Source organism: Cimex lectularius, unplaced genomic scaffold, assembly GCF_000648675.2.
Source record: "Cimex lectularius strain Harlan isolate CLEC.00 unplaced genomic scaffold, Clec_2.1 scaffold285, whole genome shotgun sequence".
NCBI classification, from domain to species: domain Eukaryota; kingdom Metazoa; phylum Arthropoda; class Insecta; order Hemiptera; family Cimicidae; genus Cimex; species Cimex lectularius.
Window position 1 is genome coordinate 452,009 of NW_019392999.1, and position 21,570 is coordinate 473,578.

A 21,570-nucleotide genomic window follows, 5' to 3' on the forward strand; every position below is an offset into this window, starting at 1 on the left:
CTTATGCTCTCTGACTTCTGCTAATTATATCCTTGCTTATACGTATTAGCCTGGTTTCAATGTTTTTGTTTTTGCACGAAACCTTAACCAAAACATTATTAGTAAAGTATTGATTTTTTTACTCTCCATCTTTACCAACCTACTTTGCTTTGATTACGCGAAGTGAAGATATTTTCGGTTTTTTGTTTTGTTTATAAGCAAAGGTGAAAGGTCAATAAGCAGAACAAGCCTTCCATCGTTTCAGACCGGATGGTGATTGATCGTGTTGTTATATTTGTTTTACACCCTATCGGAAATCGATTGCCAGCCCATTTCCGGTCAGTTGGCGTGCGAGGGGGCACCAGACGGCCAGAAACCTAATATGCATGCTTGCGTGTGCTGGCCCTAATCTTGTTACTCACGGCTAAACCGGATCAAGTTTATTGTTGGTAAACAAACCCCCTCAAGCGGCGTAGTTTTTTTTTAAAAAACCTTGCAAAAATGCGGTTTTAAGGTCTATAAAATATTTCTAAGATAGTCAAAGTTAAAGATAACAGAAAAAGCGTAAAAACATCGTTGCAATGATCTTAAAATATTAACTGGCATTATTATGAGCCAAATTAAAATAGTGTTAGCGGGTCAGACAGCTGGCATCCTTCAAAAATATTCTCTCCTATCAAGGCTATTTTTGAAATGTTCAGGTTATTATTTTTACGTTTTCCTGAGGTTCCTCAGCGCCGATTTTGCCAACGCCTGAGACAAATTATGTGTGATTATTTATTTCTTTGAAAGGAGCAAGAAAGAAAAATAATACAGGAATTTGTCCTTGGTCTGGTCGCATGTGTGTTCAGGAGTGAACAACCTTCGCAACCGGCAAGCATTGCCAAACCGTATAACCACGCCCCCTAGATTTAGGAAGAAACCCGCTTACGAGTGACTTTATTGAAAGTAGCTTCTTCTTTTTTTAAATAGTTGATTATACATAAAAAGACTTTAGACTTTATTTTGAGATCTGAGGAATGAACTTTGAAACTTGGGGCATTTTTGTTTATTTTAGATTTCTTGTTTTTGGTATGTCAGACGAGTTTCGGCTTCTCCCCATCTTCACTGCCTGGATTTGTCATTAATTAACCTTCTGCTGAGTAGACTAAATCTTTGTCAATCTTAAAAAAAAGTTTAAATTTTGACTTTTATATCCAACACCATTTTTCTGAGGACATAAATTAGACAAAAATCTCTATTAGAGTTTCTTCAAAAAAAGGTCAGCATATCTGTTTGTAATAGTTCATGTTTGTTTATAATTCTGCCAAGGCCGAAACTATTAATGGTTTTATTTATAGCAGTAATTCCTTTTCAGATTATATCTTTGTTGTTTGTAGGATAATTCAAAAATTCCTGTAATCGAAGTGGAAATAATCTGTCGACACCTCCGAGAAAAGTGGCGGGTGACGCCCCCTTCGTTAAACGTATCGCATTTCTGAGATAAAATGAAGTTATCAAACGGAGTGGAAGCGCTTTGTCACGGTCATTTTCTTCATTATCGCAATGGATTACAGGCCATGGTCGTAAACCCTCCATTTGTACCGGCCGTAAAATGTAGGTCCGGGCCCCTGGAGTACATTGACTGGGCGTCTGGCTCACTTGTTGATCCGCAATTGATGTTCATCTCGATTTGTATCACGGCCGTTAGTTAACAGACAAAACTGCAGTTTCTCCGCTCCGCCCCACGCTCCGTTGACTCTTCAGCCGTAATCGATATTTGGCACATTCTTTCCTCCTCCCCTGTAAATTGCGGTCTGGATATATTCTGCAGTCGAGTGGTCTTTCGAGATAAAAAGCGCAATCGGTCTGTACAATCACCAGAAAAATTAAACGCTCGTAGGTAGAGACAGGATCTAATAAAATAAACACGTATGATAAAACTTACTTAGTACACTTAATTATAAACTTTAAATATTAAATTTAAGTTTTCTAATCGTATGCGGGTAAGATACATGTAGTCTTGCGTAGCCATAACCAGCAATGTTGTATGCCCCGTAAAATAATCATCTTCAGTATGAAAAATGGTCCTTTATATTGATAAATATATCATCATTTGATTTCCGTTTTAATCGATTCCCTTTTATATAGTTTTTTCAAACAATGTGTCACGAGTAATGATAATTACAATTAATTAAGGTTTTTAGTTGAGATAAAAAAGTCAATGGCACGAGCGGGATTCGAATCCACGATCTTCGGCTAGATACGCCGCTACTCTACCACTTGAGCTATCGTGACCTCGATCCACTCAGATACTAAGTTCCCATCTCAACCCCATCTTTTGAATTTTCCCTCCTTTTTGCCATTTTTCAAATGTCGTGTAATCGGATTGGATTCTCGACAACAAATGAAATGGCCACGGAGAGCTTTAGTGAAGTATACTTCATTTTAAATCATTAAATTCACTAATTTCGGGGTCCGCTTGACCAATTAATATATTACAATTAATTAAGGTTTTTAGTTGAGATAAAATTGGGTTATAAAATAAATTGGGTTATTGAGATAAAATCGTGGGTTCGAATCCCGCTCGTGCCATTGACTATTTTATCTCAACTAAAAACCTTAATTAATTGTAATATATTAATTGGTCAAGCGGACCACGAAATCAGTGAAAGTAATGATAATGTTGGATCACTATTTTCTAGTTCCCGTTATATTTTTATAATATGAACCTAATTAAAAAAGTAATTACTGGCATACTCGCGAGGGTTATCATTTAGGGGGTGGGCTTATGTTTTAGTATACTGTAATAATTAATTAAGCAGATAGTTGTCGTTCACTTTTGTCTGTTTATTCTTGTTATTTTTGTCTGTTAATTTCGGCTTCTCGCCATCTTCAGTAATATGACAGACCCAAACAGAATAATAAACATTACTATTTTTATTATTCCGCTATTACTAAGTTCCGCTTATATTTTTATAATATGAACCTAATTAAAAAAATTAAATTGAAATAATTACTCGCGTATTCGAACGGTTTGTCATTTAGGGTGTGGGATTAAGTTTTAGTGTACACTAAAAATTAATTTAGTTGTTGTCGATCTCTCTTCTCTGGTTATACTCGTTCACTTTGTCAATTTCGCCTTCTCGCCGTCTTCAGTAGTATGATAGACCAAAACAGAATAATAAAAAGGCCAAATTCTTTGTAAAGACCAAGCTACAGTTTTAAATAATATTTTCTCTTAAAAAAAGTTATATAAATATTACATAAATAACACAACGGAACTAGGTTGGATTTTAATACTAGTAGAAGTAGGTTTATACCTCGACTTTTGCCTACAGAAAGTAACTTGGATATTTTCAACTATTAGTATATATTATTATTAATCCAAATGTTAAATGAAGATGACCATATGACAACTCGGGGGTGTCTGGGATATTTTACCTTATGAAACGGCATATTCCAGGCACCAACGAAATAATGGCATATCTTTTATACAATAAAACGATATAACCTAGCTTGAATTTTTTTTCTATTAAAGAAACAATTATGTACCCTCGGGGCAAAATTTGATAAGTCGAATATGAGCAAAATGAGATATGTGCATAAGAAAATCTTGAAGACTGACAGACTGTATAATTGATTAAGCCGAAACCTCTTCCTTTTGAATACAATGTGCATCTTCACCTCGGAACATTTTGATAACTTTAAAATCGCAATTCTGAAGAGTATCGTTTTTTACATATCCAGTAGTGGCTGGAAGAATTAAGCTTCCGTGCGTTCAACTCACTCATAAATACACACGATTAAATATTTGAAGAGAGATAAATACTATGGTACTCGTAGGACATAATATGTTCTAATTTTATAATAATTACCCTTTAAAGAAGTGCTGAGGTTGACCATTTCATTTGTAAAATAATACGTCTCTATAGCCATACTGCTGTTCTGAATGGTAGTGTTTACAACTATATTTTCAAAATTTGAAGAATAAAAACAACGGTCAAATTACTAGGCACGTAGTAATATAGTTGTAATAAATAAATCACTGCTGTGCTACGTTGTACTTAGGTTAGAAAACAAAAAAGGTGTCTGTCCAATATCACAGATGTTCTTAAACATTGGGTTAAAGCTGTCATTTAAGAACAATTTGACAGCAAACAACTTTTCGTAATCAGTGTTTCGTATATAACGAAACCATGAGTGCTAAATAGCTAATTACAGACCCTGTAAATATGCGCAGTGCTCTCTACTTGTTATTTGTTGAAATCATATTGCAAGGAAGTATTTTATGAATGGAAATGTTTTCGTTTAATAAGTAACTCTTGGGTTATAAGAATATATTTTCTCACGTGACGGAGTCTCAGGTTTCGCATCCCATCCCCTTTTTACCTACCGGTTCGCGCCCACCTTGGTGTCGCACATCTGTTTCCTACACCCCAAACCTGCCCTTTTTTTTGTTGTAGTAAAACGCCTGGGTTTTTTCCCCACCCTTAAAGAACAGGACATACCTGCCTCCTTGCCTGCTTAAAAGATGAGGATAAAACAGTTTTAAAAAATTCACCGCCGCAGATGGGATTGTAGCCGTTCTGGGGTGTTACATAATCCTATGCAGGGATTCCCACAGGCGGTCCGACTTTCGAACAAAAGGGGAAGCTTGTTATTTTCTTTTTACAAGACTGCCGGAATTATTCATAGCCGCTGTATTTTCAGTCTTCGCGTAACTGACAAATTTCGCAATAAAAGCGCAAAAATGTGCCTGCAGACCTCCATTTCAATAATTTGCACTGAAAATAAAGCAATTAAGTAACAGTTTCTTTTACGTCAATGAACGAAATCACCATGGAAAATCGACTCCCACGTTCCTCCATTGTTTGAAGGTCCGTTAATATCCGTAAGCACTTTAAGATGCCAGGCGTGCAGAAGGTAGTGCTCTGCAAATATTACCAATGGAACGCATTTTAATTGGCGTTGTTAGCCCGCACGAAACACAATGTACTATATAAACGTCCTGAATAAATAAAATTTCTCCATTTGCGTACAATGACATAGTCGGGACGTTACAGAATCGACACGTACCCTACACCTGTCAAAACCTGCGAAAAAAATATTACAAAGATTGGTCATTTCCTGACCCCTACTCTCGCTGGTTTTATCTGTCTCTCCGCATTTACACAGAATTAACAACTCCCACAAATTATGTCAACTTGTGATAAATACACAAAAAAGTCTTGAGATGAAGCACTGAAGGATGATAATCCTTAGGTTTGTTTATTTCTGTTTAAATTATTTTGTTAAGTTTAAATTGTATTTTAACAAAAATTAACTTGGGGTTTGCTGTTTTCGATCATCTGACAAACCAAGCATCGATAGACGTTAATTTATTTATGTATTTAACAGCGTAATAACACATCTAAAGACAAGATATTGGTGCTTTGATGATTATTTTCCTTTTTTTAAAGCGTATTTTTAGATTGAATGAATTACTCCAATTTAAAGTTTTGTTGTTTAATTTGTTTGTAATGTTCTCTTGGTTGTGATCAGGGATGTGGTCAAAGAAAATATTTTTAATTTTAAATTTTCAACTAGCTTTCGGAATTTTAGTGTATCTTCTTCAGGGCTCTACAAAATGATATATTAATTTTGGTCAATTTAACTTCAAATATACATTATATAAGAACAAGACACATTTTTGTACTTGATTTTTAGTAGAAGTATGTAAACTTAAATTCTTTTATTTCATGTTAACACTGAAAACCTTTTCACTTTTTTCTTCACCTTTTCAACTATGAAATGACTAGAATAGTTTTATATAATATCACAGACAGTCAAAACAAAATAAAAACAATGACGAGTGTGGTGAGGTTTTTCTCAGGTACGGTTTATTTCCTGTACAGGGAGGGAGCTTTTAACAAATTTTCTTTCCCTTTTGTATCCATAGATCATACTAAACTATTAGCTAAAAACCTCTTTTAACATAGTAGTTAAACTATCCTTTTATATAACATAAATTGCAATCCAAATAAATAGTTAATAAGAATATAAATACAATAAAATAAATAATCATGTATATTTATATACATTTTACTAAAAACAATTAAGTCATCATGTATGGCCATCGTTTAACATCCCACATCAGTAAGTACAAAACTGTGTGTCTTATTCTTATATATATTTGTTGTTAAATTGGCTAGAATTAAAATGTTTTATATATCCTTTTGTATAGCCCTGAAGAAGGTTACAATAAAGTTCCGAAAGCGAAGATTTAAAATTAAAAATATTTTTTTGACCACATCCCTGATAAGAACGAAGAGATAAATTGCATAAGTTGGTCGATAAACCAACAAAACATTAAATTGTTTACTTCCCTTTATTTACTATGTAAAATAAATTTGAAGCTTTTGAGAACCCCAATGTTTTAAAGAAGATGATAAGCTTTACATTTATTTTACAAGTTTATTTTAAGTTTAAAACCAATTTGACCAAAAATATAGTCTTTCAGTTCGTCATTTCCATCATCGCTTATTATTATTAGTTTAGTTTGGCATCTAGCATCATGTATACAGAAGCTGAGTTATTTGTAGAAATTATACATAACCCATTTATGTTTAATGGTCTAATTGACCATATTATTTCAATTAATTATTCTTTTTATTCATGGTTTTGGTTGAGATTAAAAAGTTAGTGTCACGAGCCGGATTCTAACCCACCAGCTGAAGGTCGTTGGTTCGAATCCAGCTCGTGACACTGAATTTTTCATCTCAACCAAGCCTTACATAAAAAGTATAACTAATGAAAAATTGTTTTATTGTGAGATGAAACACTTAAGTGTAACTTGGCAGGCTTGTTTACTTACGCTTCGTTATGGTTTATAGTGAATTTCATTAAAAACGTCCTGTAGTTTTTCGTTTCCCATCGTCGTCAGACAGGACAAAAATTCGAAAGGGTATACCACAATAACCTGTCTAAGAAAAATGGTTGGGTGATGTTTTTCTACTTCCCTTGATACTTAATAACGAATTTGAGATTGTGACATTTTCTGACCTTAAATCCTGTTGAATACTCGGTTGTTCTATTTTATTATAACTTAATTATGTTTATAATCTTAATAATACAATAAAATATTTAATACAATGGCTGCTTGGATACCATAAGTGAACAAAAAGAAATAATTTCCTGTCATGAGGCAAAGAATCTTCATTATATATTTATAGATGGGATTGATTGTAAAGGTTAATTGTTTATCGATTCTTGGTATTGCTTTCTTTCTAAACTAAATCAGAGTGTGTTGTTTAGTTTTGATAACATCGTTAATGGGATTGCAAGTTAATCGTTTTAATTTAGTTTTGTTTTTAGGAGTGTTATGCTAAAAATATTTTCTTTGACGTAAAGATAGGAATGAGTGGTTTTATCGCAAGGTGACACATCGAGGCCTTCTTTTTACGTTGTTTATCGCGAACAGTACAATTTTGGGAATTAATAGGCCCTTTTAGCATAAACGGGTTGCCTAAAAAGGCCCAGGTGAATCTCCCTCGTACCTGTTGAATGGGAAAGGGGGTAAATTGGCACCCGTGTCGATCCCATCAGCGTGTAATAAGAGTGCTTAACGTCTATTCCGAATGCAAATTAGATAATTGAAGTCCGTTCGGATTGGGAATGTCGGTCAAGGCCGAACGGCTGGGAACAGAACAGTACATCACTTGACGAATGGGACTGGGTTCTTATCGCTATATCCGTTGGAACATGCCGTTCTTTACAGCCGCCGCCGGCTAAACGGCTACAACCGGCAACGTGATTTCCGGAGTAAATACGGCCTACTATTGTCCCGTCTAGGTAGTTATTATTTCCCGAGTCCTGAATTGGGTTTCAGTACTGGTATAAAAATAGAAAGGTCGATGCCTATCTTAAAACAGTCGCAACACCTTAATTACGACGAATTTTCTGCAAAATGGATTCGTAATTAAAGTCATTACTATATATAAAAACTAGCCCTGAATTATGTCTTGTTACATAAGTATGTATCCGCGTACCATATGTAGAACTTTTCAAATTAACTATTCCGGTTCTCCCCTCAACCAAAACCATTCACACCCAATATCCCATATCGTAAGCCTTTAAAGAAAGCTCCTGGTTTCGACCTGATCACCGCAAAATTCCTTCGACTACCTAAAAAAATCTTTACAATTCTCTCCTTAGATCAACATACTTTCCATCCCAATAGAAATTTTCCCTCATCCGAATGATTCCAAAGCCTAAAAACCCAAATAAATTTCGGTAATGGACAATATCCTGGAAAAAATGCATAAACGCATTCTCCCCATCCTTCATTCTTATAACATTGTCACTGAACACCACTTTAGGTTCAGACATTTTCATTCCGTTCAGCATCGCGTTGTAGACATCATCGTTACCGCTCTGTAGCAAAATGAGTGTTGCTCCGGTGTATTCCTAGGTGTGAAGAATGAAAAGTTCCCCGTTTTACCTACTACCTCATCATAAAAACCTACGTATCAGGCAGATACTTATACTACAAGACATCAGTAGCCACTCTCAGCCGGGTATCGCACAGATACAGTGGTACCGCAAGCAAGTGTCTTAGGGCCCATGCTCTATACTACTGCAGATATACTTACTCTTCAAGAAACTATCCTTACTTTCTATGCGGATGATACCGCTCTCGTTTGCTCTCATAAATTCATGTCATTTCAGCCAGAAACCTACAAAGCCATCTCAATTCTTGAGTAGTGGTTCTATGACCATAAACATACAAAAATATGAACATGTCACTTTCTCCCTTTGGATTATAACCACTGCTATCACCTACTTCAATAGTATCCCTCTCCTACCATCTATTGTATATACAAAGACGAACTTGTTACTTGGAACCCTCACTCGCAACGCAAAAGACAACAGCCAAACAGACGATTGCTAGATAAACGGTCAAAACTGACTTGACAAAATAAACGACTCATTCAACTATTTTGAGACCCACTTGGGCATACGGCATCGAACTTTGGGGTACAACAAAACTTTCCACCCTCCGCATTCAATCCCTACAATCAAAAATCCTTTGAACCATCATCACTGCTACTTTCTATGTATCCATCTTATCATTTAGAATGACCTTAATACCCATCCTTGGAGTTGTGAAAAACCACTAGAAGAAGTTTCACAGTCACACAAACCCTCATACCAGAAACCTTTATCCCGCACCCATCCAAATAATCTTCCCCGAAGCGTCAATGGCCTCGCGACCTCCTGAGTGACAGTGAAAGTGATTAATGTTAATATGTAGGAGTGTCTATTAATGAGTAGTTACTCTTTTTTCTTGTTTATGTATAGATTTGTGTTCATTTTTTTACGCTGTAAAATGCTGTAAAGTTTTCTTAAGTGCAGCAATTTACGCAGGTGTAAATAAAGAAGAAAAAACTATTCCGGTACCTTTTGAACTGTATTATTTTTTAAATTAACAATTTTATTTTTAAAAAAGGGGTTTTTTCCTGGCTTTCATTTATATACGTAGATTTTTGGAATCTTTTTGTCTTTATATGGATCTTACATATGTACCTTTCATTAAAAAGCTAAAAATATTCACACAAAAAAACTGCAAGAGTTCAACTCGTGGTCGTTGGGGTGGGTGATTCAAAACTAACCAATATTTTAAGATTTCGCCGTATTTTCTTTGGGTTGGTGAATCTGAAATTTGGTCGTTACCCATCTTTTGGTCTAGCCATCCTCGTAGGGTTGGTCAATGACGTGTGTTTCGCCATTTTTAGTGTATAATTCTTGACACAATGCCGAAATAAATTTGACATACCAACCTAGCCAAGATAGGCAAACCAAAATGATCTTTAACGACCAAATTTCACAAGCCAATGTACTCAACAAATCATGCATAAAACTGAACTGAAGACGACAATAAACGTACCTTTTTGATAAAGCCACATATAATAAATAAATTTTAAGAAAAATTGTGGTCCTTGTGTGGCCAGTGGGATGAACCTGTATCTCAACCATCCCTTTAATTTTAAATAGATTGGGCTTAAACAGTTTAAACAAGGGAAAAATAAACATTTTTGTGTTTTCTTAAAAACAGCAGTTCTGTCCCGTTTTGCTTTTTTTGGTTTACATTCGTATGGTCAATTGACTTCTGTTTTTTATATTTCCGAATAAAGACATCAAATATCCATAAAAATGTCTACATAAATGATCAGGGAAAAGTTGGAAAACAACGTCTTTTTAACATTTATAAGAAGTACAGTTCATGCATGTAGGTTTACATAAAATAGTTGAATTTAAATCCATCTGGACGTTTAATTCAGGTTATTTTAAACTAAAGTCTAATCTTGACAAAATTGAGGCATTGTTTGCTTTTAGAAATATTTATCTTGTTTTTAAGTTAAACTCTGTGTACACAATGGCCTCCTTTTTCTACTGTTTTAAAAACATACTATGTGACGGTTTATTTAAAAAAATTACCGTGTAACATCGGGCGTTTTTTTGTAAATTATATATTTTATTTGATGCATAATTTCAGAATGGACATTTTACAATATGTAACATTGTTAAGTTTCATGTCCCTCCTTTACTAAAGGGTTATGTTAAAACCGAAACTATGAATGTAAAAAATATATTATAAAGATATATATGTACAGTTGAGCGTGAAATGTATGCAGGGTCGTGTGAAATAAATAACACTTTCCCTTTGAAATGAAGTCTTGAGGGAATTCGAGATATTTACCGGTACGAAAATATTGATACATCTTAACTAAAATAACTGTATACACATTGACCTTCTTTTCTGCAGCAATATTATTGCTGTATAAGAGCGGGTTCGTTTCCAAATGACACTTCCTGTCCTTGTAAACTGAAGTCTTGAGAAATATTCACATTCAAATATTTACTCACGATCCTTATCTATAAAAATAACGCCCTCCTTTCATAATTTGTAAGCGTGTGGTGATCAGTGACAATTAATTAATTATTATTTAGTTATCGTGAGATGCGGTCTGGTGTGATGTAGGTTTAGAAAAAACATTTTCTTTATAGTGCCAAAGTTTCGATCTTTATTGAGATACTCTTTAGAGCCTGGGATTTATAAACATTGTTTAAATTATACAAATAAATGTAAGGTGAGAAAATGAATTTACACAATGATGTACACGATATAGAAATTTCAGGTTTAATCAAATTATTTGTACTCACTCAAAGTGTGTTTTGTGTCGACGTATCTATCTCACTAACACTCTACACAAACACAACGTGACACAGAAAACACATACTTTGAGTGTACAGATACTTCAATTAAGCCTAAAATATATTATGTACATGATTGTATAAATTCATAGTCATATTTTATATGTATTTGTGTAATTTAAACAATGTTTTTTAAATCCCAGGCCCTGAAGATGATCTCAATAAAGATCGAAACTTTGGTACGATAAAGAAAATGTTTTTCTAAACCTACATCACACCAGACCGCATCTCACGATCTCTAAATAATCACTGTGTAAGTTTAAAACCCCTATTCTGTAATAAAAAATTTATTATGTTGTTGAAGAAATAGCGTGGAGGTTCATATAAAATTATTCGTTTCATCTTTTACTGTTTTCTGTCCCTTTGCAGCCAAGTCCTGATGTAATTCTAGATGATTCTAGTTTTTCTCATATTTTTTTGTGTTTTTAGCATGAAAAATGAATTTAAAATATTCATAATGCCTTTATTTTTTAATGTGACGATTTAAAAAACAGAATTTTCCTTAGGTAACTTTTCTAAATACGATTTTACACCTTGTCTCCTCTATTGTGTTTTGAGTATGTGTTGAACCGTTTCGTCGGAATATTTTATACAAATTAAAGGTCCATTTCTAAACTTTATGAACTCGGCGGCTTTTTGTTTTTGCAGTTCATTGTTTTATATTAGGCGTATTCGATTCAGACGGGTTGAATAGAACAGAAATCCGTATACTTTTGAAAGGATTTTCCCGGTCTCGCTGGGTATTTACGAAATATAAAACGCGAAACACCATTTTCTTCCGAACGCCCCATACAAATAATTATCCAACGTCCTCCCGTTATTCTGTTGGCAATGGGTGTAGAAAATAAGGTTATCACTCTTTATAACCAAAATTGCCTCATTCAAAGATCCATCATCCGACTCACAGCTGGGCAAATAGCTTTAAAATTAAATTTAAAAAAACTAACCCAAAAAATACATTTTAAAAACAGAATTTATTATCAGTTTATATAGGATAATGATGGATCTTGACTTTTTCAGTTTGAGCGGCGAGAGATCCGAATCGCCGGTGAGCGCGAGAGTCCACCACAACGGAAGTTCCGCGGCCGGGGCGGGGATGGAGCAGGAGAAGAGGATCCGGAGGGAAATCGCCAACTCCAACGAGAGGCGGAGGATGCAGAGCATCAACGCCGGCTTCCAATCCCTGAGGACGCTCCTGCCGCATCACGAAGGAGAGAAGTTAAGCAAGGTAAGTCGCAGCCCGTTCATATCGTCATCCAGTAAACCAGCTCGTCGGTTCCCAGTCCGTATTTGAACAGCTGTAACCCTCCAGCTAAATATGTTCAGCACATATGAGTGACTTATAAATAACAGCTATTTTAAATATGACTATAAAAACGGAACCTTTGGGCCCATCGCCTTTCAGGCTGACAGTGAGTAGATAATTGTAATTATGCCTTTGTTCATCAAGATTATAATAAATCTGGGTGCCTGGTCTGATCCCCTCGAGGAATCATCAGACCGCCACTCTTTTGCTTATTAGAATATGGTTAAGCCGATAACTCTCGTATCCTTGGGTTTCACCTCATTTACATGCTAATGCATACTTCTCGTTATAAATTAAGACTAAACAACTCTGCATGCTGTTCCGGAATCACATATGTACCATGTTTTGTACAGGCGGAATGCAAATGGGCCTTTTGAGTTGACAGACGTGTTATGTAACTGCAGGCGTTACCAAGGAGTAACTTTAAGCACTTTTAACCAAGCACTAACTTTAAAAACAGTAGCTTGTAATATTGAGTAACCTTCAAAAAATTTCTCAACTAAAATCCGCCTAATTTCTATTTTTATATTGTATTTTTTGTAAGTAAAACGATCACACTTCTTAGTACGACCTTTTACAAAAATGTTATAAGGGATTATATTAGGCCTCTCGAAGAAATGTTTCATAGTATGTATATTTGTCCATATATTTTCCAACGGATTTAACATTTATATCTAAATAAAATATACTTTTGCTTATTCTGCTGTTTCCTAGAGGATTTAACAGATCGAAATAAGTTTTATTTGCATTTTCAGAATTTGACGTTTAAACAGCTGTTAAATGCTCACATCAACACGCTTTTAAAACAAATTTTTAATCAAAACTATTTCTTTTTGATGAAAATAAATGTTTAATTTGATTTTTTTTGGGGGGACAAAATATAAAATTAAGTCGTTTAAAATGCAGAATTTGTATTTGTTGTGAATTGTGTCAGGGATGTTTGGATGATAAATGAGACCAAAACAACATTCCCTGCCTTTCATTTCCTGGTAGTTGCGCGGGGTTTGCCTGTCGGAAGGATAAGCCAGCTGGGGCACATAAACAAAACTGACCTCCCTCCAATTCATGACGAGTCATGACCGGCAGTCATTGACATTGGCGAGGGTGAAAGACACGAGAGGATCAAGAGGGTCCTCGGAGACGTGAATATAAGAACTGTGAGTGGATGTTCATTAGAGTAGAGAGTTTGTAGTGTAAAATCTTTGTAGGGCCGAAAATTACCGAGTCAAAGGCTTGTGAAGAGGGAGCCAAGGGTGAATGGGGCTAGGAGTACTAGTACTCCTCGCCCAGCTGATTCCTTTCATCGCCCTACTCTTTTAACTACTTTTACCTCCGACCCCTTTTGTTTTCTGAAATTGCGCCCCATCTGCATTTTTTCCTTCGAGTTTAATTGATCTATTGACTCTTCTCTTTCCTATCGCTCAGCTGGTTTTTTCGCTTTTTAACTACCCTATTTGCGATCGTTAACGATTCTGCTCATCCCGCCTAAAATGTTTATACATTTATGCGGTTCTTAACGGGCACGGCTGGGAAATTTATGCAAAAAGGCCACCGTAGCGATAAAACGAATGGCATTTCACCTGATAAGGTAGTTCGTAAAAGTGCAGTAATTGCCACGTGCCGTCGTTCCACCTCTAATGACCCTAATCCGCTATTTTACTTATTTCACGTTCTTCTTTCCACTTTTTTACTCCTTGCATTTACTAGTTCTATGTATGTCTAGTTCGTATAATCATATTTTCTTTTGTAATTCTATACTATGTCTAGACTAATAACACCAAGTAATTTTCTGCGTTTAAACACGCACTTAAAATGTAAATTTAATCATCAAATTAAGTTTATGCCTTTTATATGACTTTTTGTGTGATATCTGAAGTTCAACTATTCTTTCCTTCGTAAAGAGGTGCGAAAAAAGGCAGTCCTTGTTTAATCGACAAAGCGATCGATTTGTTCCCCTAAATAGACAATATAAACAGACCGGCACTTTTATTTATACCGTTCTCGGGATCGTTCGCCAAATCAATTTGGAACACGGACAGTTAAGATGGCTCGTCGTACTCAGGACGGCATCTGGGCCACCGTTCTTCAAAAATTCATAAGTCGACCCAGTTTTGTCAATCCAACGTCGCGATGGTGATCGATCGAAATTGCTTTTACTATTTTTCCTCTTCATACATGATTCTGTTTCCCTTCAATTTTGTAAATTGACAATTGACTATGACAATTGTTACTTTAAAATCGAATCAATTTCTTTCAATCATTGTAATTATTTCTCCAAGTCAATAACTCTAAGGTCAAAAATAGTTCTCTTGTAATTGTCAAATTTTATTTTTATTTATTTATTTTGTAGGCATATATGACCCCATAAAAATTCATTGTACGTTTAAGTTTGCGTTGCATTTATCAGTCTTATAAGCCAATTGGATTTGTCTAGAAATATTTATTAGTTGGCCAAATATTTCGCTGAATTAGGAGTTCAATGCCCGTTCAATCCACGAAACAAATTCAAAACCGTCAGTATTTACTTAATCTTCGTATCGTCATTGAAAATGACTTCGTTTACAAACTGGCCGCGGTAAGAGTCAGAATTACTCAGCAGGAAAATATGTTAATTCTATTGTATTGTTTTATCAGGTCGTAATGTATCGTTAGTGCTTTTATTTATTTTTAAACATCATACCATCGAGGTGTTGTATATCTCGAGAATTGGCTTAAAACGGGCATTGCCCTTGGAAATTTTATTTGAGACCAAGTTGACAAAAATAAAGTATTATAATGGTCTGAACCATCCACCACGACACCATAAAATATGTCTCGAATTATTCAACTTAGTTATTTTTGAAACTAACATTCCCTTGCATCCAAAACCGAGTATTATTGCTTTTCAATAAATTGCGTTCCAAGAAACGTTTGAGTAGAAAGCAAACAGCTGCGCCCATACAATTATAAAATGATTAGACCAGAAGTGACCAAATCGGGAAGTTTTACACGTTAGTAATTTTCGGAACTTTTTCAAGGCCTGTTTAAATATAACTGAGGCTTAGTAAGCAAAAAGCTTTTTTCATTTTTTCTTGAGACCCTCCGATTGTTTGTGAGGTCGACTGGTCGTCTATTTGAGCACTCTTCCCACGTTAGAGCTCGACCGACGATATTTCTATTATTCTCGATTTCATCCTATGTTTCATCAGTAATTGCGATGCGAAGAATCTAGGTATTTGAATAGCGGATTGTCCCCTTTTCACGTGTCATTCCCAAGGCTAACGATGACGACGGAGTTCGTACACGGTTTTTTTCTTTAAGGTGGCTCCAAACAAGCGGTATTAGCCGAATCCCGCCAAATGTTTGCCAAGTGCCGTGCGAATCCTCAGTTTACTACCAATCCTGATGGACAACTGAAACTGTTATTGCAGCTGCTGCGGTTATTTTTTGGGGTAAGAAAAGGAGATGGTGGATGGTATTACTGAACCATCGACACCTTCCCGCTCTTGGCGTTCTCCTTTATTTTTCCATTTTTATCGTGTCAAAGGCATTGGACAGGCCCTAGACTTTACCACCGATGTGGTAATTGCCCTTAGCCATAGTCTCCAGGTGAAAGACGGTTGCTCATTGACCAATTTTATGACGGCTTAAATATTATGATATAAAAGAGGAGTGTTTTTCTTTATTGAAAATGACAAGAGTTGACGATGGGTTTTGGTCTGCGATTCAGTAAACTCGTGTTGAACCGGCATAGGGTCACTTAATGGTCCTGTCTGACAACGCAGGGCCAGGACTCAGAGGAACAAACAGGAGCAGTTCTTCACTGATGATGGCGCAATGCCATAGCTCAAAAACCCGCAAATGGAGACTGCCCAGTAAGTGACCCTATGCCGGATCAACATGATTATGACCAGTTAGTCCGCTTAATGCATGGAACAGGAACTTCATATTTTACATGTTTTTGACATATTGGGAATTCAAGGTGTATTTGATTTTTGCTTGAAAGGTCTTAAACTCAATGTTTTTGATAAACATGAGAACAAGTCAAATCAGTCCTGTTTTTCTTTTGTTCAGGGTACTTTCCATACGCTATACTTTACGATACTTTTAAGACCAGGTTTTTAAAAGTATAAGGTACAAGAAATGTAATTCCATTAGTGAATCCTTTTTTTTAATCAGTCAGAGTACTGATGCCCCATCCTACATTCTTCGTGTTTCCATGCATCGTTCCATACATCGAGGGACGTCAAAACTTGCATTGGGCCAATCCATACTCAATCAAAAAATAATGCTACGTTGTTATTGTGTAAATTAATACATCTATACTAGTTAGAAATTGTTTATGAATGAAAAATAAATAGCATTAAATAGAATTATACACTTACTGTTGATGTTAATAACAGTTGACAGTTGGTTAAAGGTATGTACAGTTACAGTTCCCGAATGTTTGGAGGCTTTGAGTGTGGTTACTTCACGAATATTCGTGCACTTTGAAGCGGGCAAAAAAATCGACAGTAAACCGAGCACGGCGAGCACCGGATATCTTTGCCCGGGGAATAACTGCGAATCCCGCATGTCTGGAGCCACCTTTGTACAGGCCCAACTTAGAGATGTCGCTCAGACGTAACGCAGCGAAAGTGTTTTCCTCGTCATACTTTCGTCGGGTGGGTCACTAACCCAGTAATCAGGTGTTATAAAGGCCCCCCGACTATTATTAGTTTGACGTCTGTGCCTTGAGTCACGTAAGCCCCAAAACGGCCGCCGTCTGACCCACATCTCTAACCAATCATTTATATTTTGACCGTAGTTTGTAACAGAACAAGGTCCCCGAACGAGGCTAAAGGGAGAAAAATGTCGATGAAAACCTTATCTGTGAACAACGGCGATAAGCTATCGGCTTCCTCTCGCCCATCCGTCGATAACCTTAATCTCAAACGATTGAGCCGCCTCCTTGAATAAGGACGGTAACAAGTTCGAAATATTTATGCTCTAACTTACACAAGATGCGCTATATTATGTTCCTCATCCATTCCTTAAATTTGACGTCAATTTTTGTTCCAACCAGCTCTTGGTTCTTTTACTTTGGCTAGAAAACATTAGCCCTTGGTGTTGTTTACAGTTAGTGGTAAGGGTACTAACAGTATTAAATAGTAGAATACTACTGTGTACAGTAACTCTTTCATTGAACTGAGTTTTTCTCTTCATTCATTTATCTTATGATAAAACCATCGGTTTCTAAAAATTCAAACCTTCAAAAATTCGAAGGTCACCCTTCATCATTGTATCGTCTTCTTTTTCAATAATTGGGAATATTCAATGTGTTTATTCTTCTTTAAGTCGGAAATGGATTCATACAATTGTGAATTAATAGTCCAAAGTGTTTTATTTTTGTACTGCATTGCTCTACTCCGTTTCAACTTTTTTCAGGGTGATGAAAGCTAAGAACAGGTTTTGGCTAGTCTATAAATGGCCAAACAACTTTAAAAATGGCGCGACTTGTTCGGATATCCTTTAATATTTTTGTCATCGTGTGTTTGCAGACATTTTTTAAAAAAATATTTCAGCTTCCGCACTGTTCGAAATTGAATTAATTCTCGTACGTCGGACTAAGAAAATGGGATGCGAAAGGGAAATGTGTGGGCACCTCCGGTCCACCTTCACCCAGATACCGTGTCTGCCATCCTTGGGCGACCGTCTGTCGTAGGGTCCGGGTCTCCACTGGTTTTTCACATCGGTATTTCTAGCCGCTTCTCGTCCGATTTGTGAATGGCTGTCCGGACTGTTTCCGTTGACCTTCTCTTCTAGTTTATCTCTACGCCCCACCACGAACTGATTGTCGACACCAGCTTTTTTTATATTTTATATCTGTTAAATGACGCACAGGTTAGGAATTACACCTTGGCGTTCAGCAGTTTTCAACCGTGCCTAATAGTCAATAACGCGAAATGTGAGTCATTTAAGCTGAGGCGATAAGCTCGTCAGCACACAATAGCGACTTAAAGCATTTCAGCTGTGTAAATCATGTCACGGGTGAGATCTCATATTTATAGATGATCTGTAATTCATGACCGCCCTTGGATGGAAGCAGGCTGATTTATCGGAGGTGAATCTGTCTAGACTCACCTCAATCTTCCAGATAATCAGCTCAACGTGCACACAATTGCTCTTTAACCACAACTACTACTTCCTTCAAAGCAACTGATTCCTTTACAGTTATAACATATTTCTCTTGTTAAATTCAAATGTTTAGTAGTAGTATTTTCCAGGTCTGTCGATATCGTTGAGTAACTTTGTTTATTTTCAAGCGTATAAAATGGTCGCGGCAAATTACGCTAATTTATCATAGTGAGGGGAAAAAATGGAACACGGGTTCTATTTCGAGATGATGACTTCCTCCGTTTTATCCCAAAATCAGAGCAATTATCCCCAGGAATAGATCCCCGTGCGTAATCGCTTCCCGTGTTGTAGTTTTCTCGAATCGGCTAGTAATGGGTAGTTGTAATAATTAGTTGGTCGGGGATTTGCCACTCAATTGCCCTCCAAGACATGAATTAGCATCGGTCGAGTAAGCAACTCATTCACATACACTGCCCCGCCAACATCGGGTTGTACGATAACACACGCTATACATGAAACTTTTGTTTTCCCTGAAACCTTGCCTTGTTAACCTTAAACTAAATCAATTACAGAACATGCCTGTTCGGTACCCGTTTTATTTTACCACAGTAAATAATAATAATAAACTTTTATATCGTTAACTCTATTTTAAAGTTCTTTATCAATTGACAAATTTAGCAATATTAGTCTTTCATTCTAACTCTTCAAGTGTTTGTACATTTTACGAAAACTTGAAGTCTAAATATTCTTTTAAATAATTATCTGCAAAATATGATAACAAATTAGACACAATTGCTTATGTTTTCTTTCTTCTATTTTCTTATTGTTGTATTTTGTTCTAATATGATAAATTACCTCCGTACTAATTTTCTCCTTATGTAACATCGGCATTATATAAAAAAAATAAATTGAAACCCAATTTGGAAAATATCTAGGACAAGGAATTCCATACGTTGTAAAATAATCAGTTAGATAATCGAAAAATATCGCGGGATTTTCCAAGTTCGTACCGAAACGTTACTTGGTTCTGGTAAAGGATTGTTTCCTGTGATATTTTATCATTGTACAACTCGAGTTAGCACAATTCGCCGGTTCCTGCTGATTGTGACGGATAGTGATGGACTACCCTATATATGCGGCATTATCACACTGACGTACTTGGTCTGTCTGGTAGAATCAGTCTCTAAATCCTAGCAACATTTTGACAAAACGAGGGTTAAATTTTTTAATTCCAAAAAAATTGTGTTATCAGTGGTTTGCAATTAAGTATGCAAGCACTATTTTATGGAGTTTTTCCAAGTAAATTGATCATTCCTTTCAACTCAACGAGCTACATTTGATTTTTCCTAAAATTCTGCAAGATCCGAATTCCATATACGAATGGGCACGTAAAAACACTCTAGAATTCAATTTAAAGTCCAAAGCCAATGTTATACGTTCCATAACGTTCCAACGACAAACCTTTATTAAATTAAGTGCAATTTGTAAAAGAATTATGTGACCTTATTGTGTACTGGGGGGCCCTCGTCCCAGAATAAATTATTCTCTCTCTCTCTTCTCTCTTTCTTTCTTTCTCTCTCTCTCCTCTCTCTCTCTCTCTCTCTCTCTCTCTCTCTCTCTCTCTCTCTCTCTCTCTCTCTTCTCTATCTATCTATCTATCTATCTGTCTCTCTTCCTCTTCCGCCAGCATAAAGACGTTTAATAATATTCAAAGTATTATTTCCTAACATCTGATACAAAATAATTAACATCATAAAATCATGGAAAAATAATTTAATATTATATGTTTTTGTGTTCTCTAAATAATTATAATAATGACGAATATAAAAAACTAATTGGTTAATTAATTTAAAATCATAACTATCAAAAATTCTTCCTAAAAATTTTATTGTATTTTCTTTTTATTTCGTTATTAATTTTTTTTTTTCATAAATAAATACATATCTTATAAATTTATGAACCAAAAAAATGTAATGTGAAATGTTTACTAAAAAAATATGTAAAACTTTTTTCTTGTATTCTATATGTAAAATGAATTCTAAAGACCGAAAGTGTCTTCATAAATTTTATGTATAATGTACACGACATAACTTAAGTTTTTCACTTCTCTCTGTTAAGTGGGAGAAAGGTCCATGAGACTCAATATTGCGTGGTTAAATAAAACTTTTAATCAATTGATCTTTCTCTCTCTTCTCTTCTCTTCTCTTCTCTTTCTCTCTTTTCCCTCTCTCTTTTTCCTTCTCTCCTTCTCACTCACACACACACTCTCTCTCTCACTCTCTCTCTCCATGTAAAAATTGTAAAAATAACAATGTGGTGACTCGATTTAATTGTACATGTTTACGGAAATTTAACTCTCTCCCCTTATCGGTAAAATCTACAAGTTAACAAAAAGCGCAATTTTTTTGTATTTTTATTTGGGGCTTTTTGGCTGGAATCACTCAATAAAATAGGAAACATGAGCAATTTAAAATGTTTCAACGCAAACAAAAAACCATCAACAATTTTTTCACGTTATTTTTCGTCATTTTATTTGTTCTTTCATAGAAAGCACTCGATTTATAAGATCTTATTGTTTTTATACTTGACATTATATTTTAAAGAAAAAATGTAAAGAGATTACTGCACATTTTTTACAAAATTTAATGAATGGAGTAGAACGAGGCCAGCCAGGGCGTTTACATCGGATAAGCGTATTCTGTGTTGTGGGTATCAGCTGATCAGCCCGTCAGTGTAACGCCACGGTAGTAAACGAAATACCCCGTGGCATTTTAGACGCGGGAAAACTTTAAAGATACGTCTCGACTTATTGTTAAACGGGTTTTTTGTCATTGCACGACAACTGGAAATGCAGCGGATTTGCATAGCGGGCGATTGTAGCCGGAGTAAAGTGGCCATGAATGGGCCGTGTGTTGGCGTGCCCTACTAATTGATCCAACATCCTTTCAACAAAT

At 35.7% G+C, this 21,570-nt stretch overlaps 1 protein-coding gene across 3 annotated transcripts in view; it reads left to right on the top strand.

Annotated features, from left to right (window-relative positions):
* Positions 1-21,570, top strand: part of LOC106666482 (transcription factor AP-4) — a 93,921-nt gene that overhangs the window by 12,130 nt on the left and 60,221 nt on the right. For all 3 annotated transcript variants that reach the window (XM_014393710.2, XM_014393709.1, XM_014393711.1), the window contains exon 2: positions 12,235-12,442. In XM_014393710.2, coding sequence (XP_014249196.1) covers positions 12,235-12,442 — 208 coding nt within the window. The remainder of the gene's footprint in view (positions 1-12,234; positions 12,443-21,570) is intronic.